Source organism: Mixophyes fleayi, chromosome 3, assembly GCF_038048845.1.
Source record: "Mixophyes fleayi isolate aMixFle1 chromosome 3, aMixFle1.hap1, whole genome shotgun sequence".
Lineage (NCBI taxonomy): Eukaryota > Metazoa > Chordata > Amphibia > Anura > Limnodynastidae > Mixophyes > Mixophyes fleayi.
In genome coordinates this window covers 137,127,591-137,140,417 of record NC_134404.1, presented here as the reverse complement: position 1 = coordinate 137,140,417, position 12,827 = coordinate 137,127,591, and the positions used below count along the sequence as shown (strand labels likewise).

Genomic DNA, 12,827 nt, shown 5'->3' with positions numbered 1-12,827 from the left:
CTATGTGAGATTGCTGGTTTGTCAATTTTCTTAGCTGTCCTACTACAAATTATTATCACCTTTTCAAAACCTCTCTGGTGGGCACAGTGTGGCTGCCAGTCACAAACAGGTCAATAGCCACTTTGCTCACTACATCATGTGCCATGAGACTGTGGTTGCTATGGTAGTCCATGACACAGAACTATTAATCATAGCAGCCTGACAAAATAAACCAAGGGAAATGGTAAATATCAATATTCTTCTTATAGTCTGCCACAGTGATTTATGTTAAAAACATCGCATATTTTGATCGGACTGCTTCTTTAAAATAGTCTTGTATTTCAACAATTAGGTTACCAAAATAAACTATGTGATCAGAATAAATATTTAGAAGAAACCTCTGTCTTTATTTCAGGAGAGGGAACATATGGAAATAGCTATTGTTTGATACATGATAACTTAATACACCTGCCTTTCTAATACTTTTGATGTTTATGTTATTATTGTTCTAAAGGCACCATTGTAAATCTAGCTCAAAGATAGCATACTGGCTATATTCTTGACGTAACTCAAAAGCTTCCAGTTATTTTTGCCACCTAGCTAGTATAGGTAGTTGCATGCAGAAGAGGATTTGGGATCTTAAGCTTAAAGTTTGATAGCACTTTCCCTGCCTAGCTCAATACCAAATGTTCCATTGGTGTTTTAAAATGAAGAATTGGTTCTTAATCCGAATAGCTCCAAGGTTGAGACTATGATATAAATTTAGCTTAGATAACAAGCAATTTCCAAAAGTAGCTATTTGTTGACAGAGCACACTTTGTTAGGGTAACAGTATTCCAGCTTATGGCAGTCATTTTAAGATGAAACACATATAGATTGAAATGCTTCAGTGGGTTTGAATACTACAGCAAAAAAGTTATTTGCAGTATTGCATGAGATGGTTTATGTCGGAGAGATGCCAAAATGGTGTTTGCAAACTGTGGCGATCAGTTATAAAGCACAAAAAATCCCAAGACACAGAGTGAATTCCACTTTGGCACCATAGTGCAACCTCAATTTGTACAAGTGCGCCTAGCTTTTTTGCCATATAGCTTGGGGTTATGGAGCAAGATGGCCTCATGTGCACGTGAGCAGAAGATGGCATAGCCTTAGGGGAGTAGATTGGCAGAGTGAGGGCATTCCTGGCTACCTACAGAGCAGTGCAAACGTGAGATTACATTTTGCGGGGTGGGGAAGAATTATTGAATTTAGATCAAGGGATGCACAAGGCACATTTATAGGGGCATTCTACAAACAAACTTGAGTTTTGAACTTGGGACATATATTGCACCTCCATGTTGCCTTTGGTGGAGAAGAGTATTTCTAGACTCAATAGATTCCGGGTCTTTACGATGCGAATCCTAGGATCTGCACAGTTAGCGTTTACACTAACAGGGCGTGGAGTCTAACGAGCAGATGGTGTTCACCAGGAACTGCCGCAAAGCAGTATGGTCTTAGCTGCGTCTGCTCGCAGGTCGCGACCCCTGCCAGAGTACTGAGCGAGACCCTCTTAGGCAGGAGAGTAGAAGGAACTAGATAGGAATGTCAGCCTTGTAGACAATAAAGTAGCAGGTACTAGAATAGAGTGTCAGCTTGCAGATGAGTACAATAGAGTAGTCGGTACCTGAGTGGAGCGTCAGCTTTGCAGACTAGTAGGGTAGCAGGTAGTTAAATAGAGTGTCAGCTTTGCAGACCAGTAGACTAGAATAGTTGGTACCTGAGTAGAGTGTCAGCTTTGCAGACGAGTAGAGTGTCAGCTTTGCAGACGAGTAGAGTAGCAGGTACTTGATGGAGTGTCAGCTTTGCAGACAAGTAGAGTAGAATAGTTGGTACCTGAGTAGAGTGTCAGCTTTGCAGGCAAGTAGAATAGAATAGTAGCCACTTCTTAGGTACCCAAAGGCAACTGAGGAACAGGCACTGAAGGTTTGCAGGAAGTGCCTTTTTGTATTAGGCGCCAGGATTGCCTGGCCAATAGGAGAAAAGCCATAGTTTTCATAAACTGCGGGTCTGCGCATGCAAGATGGCGGCGCCCGGGACGGAGCGGACCGCCGGAGGCAGGTAAGTTTGCCGGGGGTCGGGTGAGCTGCCCGATACCCCCGCGGATGACACTCACTCTGAGCAATGTCTAAAAATCTTCACACAAATTGAGGCTCAATTGCATTATATGAGGAGGAAAAATGGACAAGTGTAATGTAATAAAAGGTAAAGTGGGAAAAGGTTGGACTTTGATATAAAGTGCACAGTGCACCTCTTAAGACTTTTCCACCTCTCCACTTGCCCAGGTGCACTACTAGTTTATACGAGTAATTGTCAAGAGCAGAGAGTGGCTGTGATACCCGGAAACTGCCGGGCACTAGGACCCTGTGGAACAAGAAGGTGTGACAACGTCATACAGGAGAGACACTAGGGCCCAGAGAAAATCCCCTGTTGTGAAGCTGGCTAAAAAGTTCCCGGGTTTTTGAGACAGACTGTTGGGAGGAGGAGCCTCAGAGAGTGAGTGAGTACTGCAGAGACATTGTGAAAAGAGAAACATTTTTCTGGATACTGTTGAGAGGAAGAATGAGGCCAGTGTTGCTACTGAGAGTCAGACTGCTACAGAGAGCTGAGGTGTGTTGCCAGCCAGAACACTGTAGGTGCAAAGACTTCATTAGCGTGACAACAGAGAGGCTGTAGCTGAAGACAAGAGCTAACACCAGTAAGTCAGATTGGAGCTGAAAAATATCTACACAACAGGAACCAGATCTGTGTAATCAAACTGACTGTTTATGCTAACTCACTTCACAGTATATCCTACATTTAAAGAGCTGTGAGCTAGATTTACAGAGCCATTTGCTTAACAAGTTGGGTACATTACCCAATGTCCCAGTACATACACGCAGTTATAACTGAATTGCAGACTGAATCACCAGTGCCTACTCTAACAGTAACCCCTAGTGTGAGAAGCATCCCTTAACCCATCATAGCCTGAATATGCTAGCAAAAGAACAGCATCAATCCTGACTTTTTCCAGCAAGATCAGATTAAAGACAGTCATTTCTGTTTTTGATCACTACAGAAGTTACAAGACTGCCATTATAATTATTCACAGGGGCACTCAGCCAAAACTGAGTCTCATAATTGCAAGTGCCTCCTGTTCGGTTCTAACATGTACACTTACAAATGTCTGGCCAGTGAAGACATGCTGATTAGCTCCGCTGATGATGGTCTTCTTTAAAGGGGATTTATTGACGGTGATATCATCGACCTGTGTATTGTTTGAAATGAGTGCTCTTTATGGTATTGGGGACTAGAACTTTATTACTGTATTCTTAGACAGTTTATGTGACACCACATATACCAGGGTTTGAGTATTACGGCTGCAGTGCAAAATGCTGTTGAGTCTCTGGCCCCATGATGGTCATCAACTGGTACTTAGAGTACTGTGAAGCCTCAAGGGTTCTCTGTCCCACTGCCTGCCTTAACCGAAAATTGAGCATCCAGGAATCAGGTACAGGGACCATAACACAAGCCCCTGTCACATGGGCATTTATCTTGATGTGCGCTGGGAGGGAAATCTAGGCTGCTGGGCAAGGTTTCACCCTCTAGGCTAAAATTTGCCAGATGTTGGTAAGACAGATATAGTCACTTTGGGTCAATTTGATAGCAGCCAATCAACCTACTAGTATGTTTTTGGAGTATGGGAGGACACCCACACAAACACGGGGAGAACATACAAAATCCACAAGATAAGGCCATGGTCGGGATTCAAACTCATGACCCCAGTGCTGTGAGGCAGAACTGTTAATCATTAAGCCACCGTGCTGCTTCATTATGTGTTCATATCTAATTTTGTGCATATCTTAAGACTAGGGGCAGGAAAGCGTTAGATGTAAGTATACCCATTTGGACACCTTATGCATAAATATTACAGTTTATGAGTTGGATGTATCTTGAGGTACATGTGACTCAACATACGTACACTTTTTTGCAACAGAATCTTTACATGTACAATCATAGCGCAAAATTTATCCAACTGTAAATGGTGCCCATTGTGTTTGCTAAACATTTCCCACGTACACTTTTTTTAAGGTGGTTATGATTGTTTAATGGGCCTCTACTAGATAAACCAAATAAAAAGAAAGGAAATACCTTGTTTCCAGCTGAACCGTGAAGGTCCAAGTATCCAAAACTCATGGTTATCAAAGTGAATCTCTCCTCTTGGTGGCAGAAAAGCATGAGCTAGTTCTCCATTTAGACCATCAAAGCAAGGGTGCAGTGGGGAGCCCCAACAGTCACTGTGATTAAAGGAGTAAAATCCTGTAATGTGAAGGGGTGAATAGGATTACAATAACATTAGGTAAAATAACAAATTAACAGTGTCTCCATGGCGATTTTTCCACATTACATGGTGATTTATTTAGAAATCTGCTGTATCAAACACAGAGTATGTTACATTTAATGGGTGTTTCATATCAGACATAACTAGCCTATGCTCGCTCCTGCTGACCCAGTCTTTTTCCAATAGGCAACGTGTTGACCACTGACAATAAGCTACCCGCAGGATGGTGCAAGGAAGACCTCCAGGATAGCATGCACGCTAGACCCCAGGCATGTACCCTTTTGGAACCGGTTTTCACTGAAACAACTGAATTTTTAAGTTTGTATGAAATTATACCTAGACCACTTGCTTCCTATCCATTGTATACATACACCTATCAGCTAGCACATTAAAACCACCCAACCTAATATTGTGTAGGTTAAACACTTCTGACCCGTCGAGGCATGGGCTCCAAAAGACCACTGAAGGTATCTGGTGCCAAGACGTTACCAGCACATCCTTTATGTCTGTAGGTTGCGAGGTGAGGCCTCCATGCTGATGTGCTGTGAGTTCTGACACCTTTCTATCATAGCCAGCATTAACTTTTTCAGCAGTTTGTGCTACAGTAGCTCTTCTGTGGGATTGGACCAGGTGGGCTAGCCTTCGCTTTCCATGTGCATCAATGAGCCTTGGGCGCCCATGACCCTGTCGCCGGTTCACCAGTTGTCCTTCCTTGCACCACTTTTGGTGGGAACTAACCACTGCATACCGGGAACACCCCACAACACCTGCCATTTAGGAGAATCTCTGACCCAGTCGTCTAACCATCACAATTTGGCCCTTGTCAAAGTCACTCAGATGCTTTACATTGCCCATTTTTCCTGTTTCCAATGCATCAACTTCAAGAACTGACTGTTCACTTGCTGCCTAATAGTGGGCTGGTCACATTACGGCAGGGTAGACATGCTCTAAGTCTCTCCTATCTCTCAGTAATAATAAATCACTGTTATCAGTGATTTAACAATACTGAGGGGCAGGAAGACATGGATCATGTTGCCCTCATTAAAAAAGAAACACATAAAAAATTAACATGTAAAAATACAAATAACTTAAAATCTAACTGTGGGACACGGAAGCATTTTGCATAGGTGTCATGCAGTAATGCAGCAATATTACACAGAGTGGATGGTTCCTTAAACCCTGTGTCCCACCAAATTTTTAACTGCCCAATATTTGGCTTTGTCTACCCCTAATGATTTTTGCACAAAGTTACTTTGCCCTCATATGGAGATATGTAATACTATCGTGGTGGGAAACAAATTAAACCTAAAATAGGTTCTTGTGCTCTATAACAACCTTGCGTAAAGTACATATATGTGGTATCCAGTACTCAGAACAAAAAGCTGACTTCATTGTGTGGTAGGTTTCAGGGGCTTTAACTATGTTCAAAAATAGACAAAGTAATGCATCAATTGAGGTTCCCCCTGTGTTTATTGAAAAACATAGGGTAACTAGGGGAACAATCATGGAAAACTGTTTATTGTTTGTTTTTCTTCATATTTTTGCCTGTTATTCCCATGGTAATCCCTATAAATAGGAAGATATTTGGTACAATTTCCGACCAAAATCAAGCCATTTCTGATCCAGAAAAAAAGAATAAAAAAGTAAATTGGTTACACTAAAATTTTTTTCTTTTTCTGACACTTCCCAAAAAGGGAAACTAGTCTCGTGATGAAGTGATCAATGCAGTGCTTCCCAACCTTATTTTATTTTGGGAAACCTTGGAATTAAATAAAATTTTCTCATATAAATACATAGAAAATATACATTGCCAACACACTATTGCCACACAAGAAGCATCTTACCTCCCTGTGACATAATATACAAAATAATATATAGATAATATAACACAAACTATAAACACATCGGGGCTGATTCATTAAGAAATGTAAAGTAAAGAAAATTAGTAACTTTGAACCTTGTCAAAACCATGTTGCATTGGAGGGGGAGGTAAATTTAAAATGTGGGGACAGATTTATAGTTGGGGTAGAGCATGTCCTAGATCAACTTTAAATTTCAGTGTAAAAATAAAGCTATCAAATATTTGTGTCCTACATGAAATTTCAGCCAGTATTTTCCTTATTATTTAATTACACACCATATTATTTAATTACGCAGTCACTCACCTACCTGATCAGTGCTTCATTTGTAAATAGAAAATTATTATGACATGCTGGGAAAAAATTAAAAATTATCTTTAAATATCGAAGACTATCCGACACAATGATGTTTTTGTAAACTTCTGCAGTCCCGCACAAAGCAAGTCTTGCTTCTTATGTCTTGTACAAGGAGGATGTTTCCTGGTCATACACTAAGGATATATTCTTCTAATATGTTATTTGTGAACTGAACAAATTCAGAGGTGCAGTGCACTTTTGTTCTTAAAGCATATTTTTATATTTATAAATCAGCCCTATTCATCTATCCATCTGTGCCCCCTCTACTTTCGTCTTGTGGTTTATTTGTGGGTTTGCATTCCCATTTGGGTGGCTGCACAATGTGGAGCTTATTGAAGTCGTTCTTGGCCTTTGTTGCTTTCTGGAATATCCAGTATCCACAGATTTATTGTGGTGGCTGCTATTCTGCAAACCATAATGTTTGTCTTCAAGGGAGCCTTTTACTTTATATTGTATGATGGTTTGTTGAGCAAGTTGAAAGTCATCCTTAATATTGGAAAGTCTTTGTTCAGCATTGGCAGTTCTCTGAGCTTGTTTAATTGAATAAGCGTCTTTAACACATAGATTTTCATCCAGCAGTGGATACAGAGATCTCAGAGGGTATCATCTCTGAAGTTTTGATAATTCTTGGGGATTTTCCTCTGAGGGGGATGTATGGGATATTGGACAGGCCCTCTAGACTGATAACCTGTAATGTCTTCAGGGTAGTCTTATATATGTGGGTTTAGATTTATTCAGATATTTTTCCATTTAATTTTACTCTCATTGAAATTAGTGAGCCACAGAGTCATCTGGTGGAGGATTGGTTCATTGCTACAATGCATACAGTTTAAGTGGGAGCAGCGTGAGGCAAGGCAATTGGGAGAAAACAGTAGGGGGGAAAGGAAGATAGAAGGAGTTTGGTCACAAAAAGCAGGGGATAGCAGGAGAGAGTTGATATGCGACAGCAGGGAGAGATTGAGAAACCTCCTCTGTGAGGGAGACAGGAGGGTATTGCGGCATTAACCTCCAGCAGGGCTCCCTATAAGACAGAGAAGTGAGTCTTACCAAGTTCTAATTAATGATCCAGATGAAAACAAAACAAAAAGCTTCCAGTGTAACAGTTGCTAGTTTAGCCTCAAAGGGGATAATAATAATTCCTTCCTGAACCCAAAAATGACAATTGGATAATTCATATAGCTACATATAACTTCTAGTTATTACATGCATAATAATACATTTCTAAACATTAAATTAATTCTGCTATTTTAACAGCCCAGGTTGCAAACCATGCAAGCGCCAAAACCGCTATTTATCGGTTGTAGTAGGCTTTATTAATGGGAACACTGTGCAATGACTATGTATCACTGCTATGAGAATGAAAAAATACAATGTCCCCTATATCTGCTAAACAGGCTGCACTGGTGCTCCCGCAGCCATTAGGACAGAGTAAAGCTGGGTACACGCTACAGAAATTTCGACCAACTTTTTATGCCAAGCGATTTTACATGCGATCGATGTTCCGATCGCTCGGTCCATGGACTGCGTACACAATAGCCTTGTTTAGGACGATAAAGGGAAGAGCGGACGTCCCTTTAGCGACTTTTTACAGCCATGTCGTTGTGAGCAATGACTGTAATTTCGTACTCACTGTTGTGGATCAGTCAGAAGTTTATACACAATACACAGCAGAAACGAGATTGGAACGAAAATATTAAACGGTACAACCAACCAAATGAGGCGATAATCGGCCATTTGGGCAGACTTTCGACCATCGTGTCACTGCACACACTGACCCGACTTTTGAACGAGCGGTCGTATGTCGGCTGTTTGAGCCAATTGTTGGACGAAAACAGTGTACTGTGTAGGCTAGTGTATATGCAGTCCATGGACCGATCGATCGCATGTAAAATTGCTCGGCATAAAAAGTTGGTTGAAATTTCTGTAGTGTGTACCCAGCTTTAGATATCAGTGTCTGTGGGGCTGTATAAATTTGCGCTGTCAAATAGGAATAATTAGGCAGATTGGGGATAGGGGAAGGCTGGCAAATTGTAGCCCTGGGGCCAAGAATCGACTCATGAGCGTATTAGGAATATTTTAAAGGAAAAAAATGCAGGTATCCCAGCGACCCAGCCCAAAGTAGGCCACTATGGGACCGGCCCAGTGGACAAATGTCCCAGTGCCCCTCAGCCCAGCCAGCCCCTGATCAGAGATGTGTCTTACTGCATGCTTTTGCACTAACATGCACAAACAATTTCACACTTTCATCAATGTAAAATAAAATCATCAAATATACAAATCTGACACAGAATGAAGACAGTCCTAGTTTCACTATCATGAATAATTTAAGATGACACTCAACCGAGAAGTGTTTTGAAAGTAAAACTGAAAAATTTAAATGTATATAACGGGTTCCTAAAGTGGTAGAAGGTTAAACTTTGAAGTGACATTTTACTCATTCCACCATGGACATTTTCTAGTGTGTTCGGAATTCTAGGCACAGAATGAGTTTCTGGGGAAGTACTAATGACCGTGAATTGGCATAAACCTTGAAATGCACCAGGACACGAAGTAAGACTACTTGTATATCAAAAGAAAACTTGTGAGACTGCAAGGCTTGGTTTGTAAGTGACCAATTGTATGGGCAGAATGTCTGTAGACAATGTGTGGGCTAAGGGTTTGCTAGGGATATACATTGTGTTCCTAGTCCACTTCAAATTTCCCTTGTCGTTCAAACACACACTTGTTTCAATTATCCTAAAAAAAAATCTTCTCTTGACCCTGGCTTTCTCTGCCCAAATTCTCATTTCCCATTCTTCCTGCCAGGCCTCCTTCTCACCTATCTCGCCCCAATTCAGTGCATTCTCAAGGCCGTGCGGAGAATGATTTTCCTCTCCTACAGCTCCACTTCCACCTCCCTACTTACAATTTGTACACTGGCTCTCTTATCCCTTCCAAATTCAATTAAATCTCTTTACTCATACCTACAACCTAATCTCACTCTACACTCCTTCCCACCCTCTCTGCTTTGCCAATCACTGTTGCCTCAACTCCCCACTGATAACCACAACCCACTCCGTCTTCAAGAATTCTGTGCTGCTCACTATGTTTGGAATACTTTTCACCCCTTATCAGACTCTCCATCATATCCAATGTTTGAAAGGTTCCTTAACTATCAACCTGTTCATAAAAGCTTATCAATTCCCCACCTAATTCTACTCTCACTTGTGTTACCTCCCCCCACCTGTTCATCCTTGTTTCAGGCTTCTTGCATGTGCTATACAACATTTGTTTGCTATATACCTAACCCATTATGTCCGATGTACAACATTATACTTCATTTATAACTATTCTTGCATTTATGCTTCTTGAATGCCCTATAGTTTGCCTTTTTGGCAGCATATGAACAATAATAATAATAGCAATTCTAAAACAAAACACAAACAAGAGGTGTCTTCAAGATGCAGAAATGTTCTTTATTTATTGTAAAAAGTACATAAAACCAGGTATATCACAGATATTCTTTTTGATGTAGCTATCTTCTCATACAGATTCACAATTGCAAGCAGTCATATAATGAAATGCGTTCGCTGCATGGCTAGTGGCAAACTTTAAATCATTGCAGGGAATTTAATTGGCCGCAAAATATCTCACGGACTTTCCAGAGACACTTCGCGGTAGAGATTTCTATGAAATCTCCGCTCATCTTTCCTCACACCCCATAGAGGTGCGAGGAACAATGAGTGGAGATTTATACCGTAATTTCCAGCAATATGTGTGGCGCGATGTTTGACGCAACACACTGGCAATTGAATTCCCCCTTGGTGTTTGTTTCTCGTGTTTGTGTATCTGGATCATGAAAAGACAGCTACATCATATGCCTTTTTTTTATGTAATTTTTGGTATATGTCCATTTTTAAGTCTCTTATAATAATTTTCTACATCATGCAAGCACCCAGTGTTTGTGTTTTGTTTTAGAATTGCTTTATTCCCATAGAGATGGGATAGTTTTCAGGGAAGTTGCAGACTTTACAGACTTGGTTGTTCGAGTTAGATGCAACTGAGGGCTGATTGGAATCTTAAAAGAAAGCCCAGAAATTTATAGACCTTTAATCATCATTATTTCTAATTGATAATAATTACATTGTCCACTTCATTAACTAGTGAAATTATACAATGGAATTTCTGTACAATTCCTTATCCTTACAGCCACTTACCAATGCTTAGATCAGACTTCTGTTGGGGAAGCACACGCTGGAAAGTGAGAGGCGATACATTGCTCCACATGTTGAAGGCGATCTCTAAAGCCCTCTCTGTGTCACCTCTATTTAGAGTGCTGGGAAATTGGACGATCCTGTAATAAGCAGTCACTTTTTGAGAACTATTTGCAACTATGGCTTCTTGGTAGAACAATTATATGTTATTTAGAGCATTTCAAAAGTAAATAATGTACTAAAACTATTCCTAGCTATAGGAAACAAAGCCTCCTCTGTAGATGTTAGTAAGTGCTGCACCCTATTGAAAGTATTCTACACAATTATTATTTCTGTCTTAACTATGAATGTTGAATATTACAGTAATGGGAAACAATCTTTAATTTTAAATCTAAGGTTTTGGTTACCAAATGATACTTGCTCCATCAAGACTCACCTGTATGTCAGGTTTAAATGATCCCATTTGTAGCCCAGTGGGTTTATAGTATATCGCTTCCATCTGCTGCTGTTAGAGGGAAATTTTACACCACAAGCTGCACCATCACCCTGCAGGAGCAAATTATATGTACCAGTGACATCTACTGCTCATAGAAAAAAAGAAAGACTCTAAAGTACCGAACCTTCAATAGAAGCGTATGCTTTAACAATATAAAAGTTTACAGCACAATTATCCTTTACACTTGTAATTTATTTCTGAATGAATGCTGTTACTCACCTTTGTTTGAAGTAGAGATTCCTGCTGGTTCCACATTCCAAAACTGAGCAAAAGCAGAGAAACACCAGTGAAAACGTACACGATCATGCCAGAGACGCCATCCACCAGGATCCAGCCCATCCTGGGTAGAGAGGAGCAGCCTCAGATATAGCTCCGTCTACTCTCACAGAGCATCACAGAATTGGCGCAGTAAAATCAAATCACAGCAATCAAGGCAGCGTGGAAAAAATATGGGAGATCAAACAAATATCCTAAAGCTGGAGGGAATTAGCATATGTGTGTGAAGGAAGAGGAAGGAAATATAGATAAAAGTATAAGAAGATCTAAAACTACAGCAGAAATGTATAGCTCAGTGGGAAAGAGAAAAGTGAAAGACCAAACCAGGGGATGTGGAGATCATGTGTGTTTTGTTAGTGGAAACCTGGAGACATGAACAGCTCTTTCTTTGTTTTAGACTCCAATATGACCTTTTTAACCATATGTTAGATTTAACACCCTCTCTCCCTCCCTTAGCTGATCCCATTTACCACATTAGAAGAAGCAAATTTATGATTTTTTTTTTCAGTAAAAGGTTAATATGTGTTTACACAAGTATAAAATGACATTTTGACCATTTAAAGCAAAATAATACAGAAGATAAACATTAGCGATAATCCACTTAATGGTAAAAGTAATAAATAGTAAATAAAAAGAAAGAATTGAAATTCATAAAAAATAGTATTGCCTATAAATTTTAAAGAATAACGAATAGAAACATCAAGTCCAAAAACTGGACTGAACAGTAATTTACTACTAACATATTAATATAAATGCATCCATATTGTAGTCACTATATAGAAAGCCAAAAATAATTAAATTAAAAAGTGACAGATTTTGTTTACTTGTAGTCCTGCAACATCTCTTCAGCGCAATTAACACTATATTATTTTATATTTTTTTATAATAAAGTTTATGTTGATGGTGCCCCCCTCCCCTGCTGCAACATCCTCTGCTTCTCTGCTATGGTATCACAGCCAAGTGCCACACTCCCAAGGTAACACCGACATGGAGGACCAGCAGGTGACAGCTTCATATATAAGCTGCTTTTCCTTCATATCAGAGGTCAGGGCTCCATGTGAGGGTGTCGCAGACACATTAAACACACTGGATTACAGTGTGTCACTCATTCATTGTTTTAGGCGCCCCCTGACCATTTGTGACCTTGGAAACCCCCTAGTTCCGCTTAACGGTAGACTTGGCCTGTAATACTAGATAATGTACTCTGTACTGTAGAGTATCAGGATATTAGAAGTCACCAAGGTGTCCCATGACCATATAAAGGTACAAGGCTACAGACTGAGTCCTTTTATACAGGTTATAAATGAATG

General features: G+C 40.2%; 1 protein-coding gene across 1 annotated transcript in view; it reads right to left on the bottom strand.

The window, feature by feature from the left end:
- LOC142143188 (matrix metalloproteinase-23-like) overlaps positions 1-11,580 on the bottom strand; it is a 40,586-nt gene extending 29,006 nt beyond the window's left edge. Inside the window, exons 1-4 of the mRNA XM_075200897.1 lie at positions 11,461-11,580; positions 11,182-11,291; positions 10,749-10,885; positions 4,147-4,314 (exon numbers count right to left, since the gene is read on the bottom strand). Coding sequence (XP_075056998.1) covers positions 4,147-4,314; positions 10,749-10,885; positions 11,182-11,291; positions 11,461-11,580 — 535 coding nt within the window. The remainder of the gene's footprint in view (positions 1-4,146; positions 4,315-10,748; positions 10,886-11,181; positions 11,292-11,460) is intronic.
- Between the last annotated feature and the right edge of the window lie 1,247 nt (positions 11,581-12,827).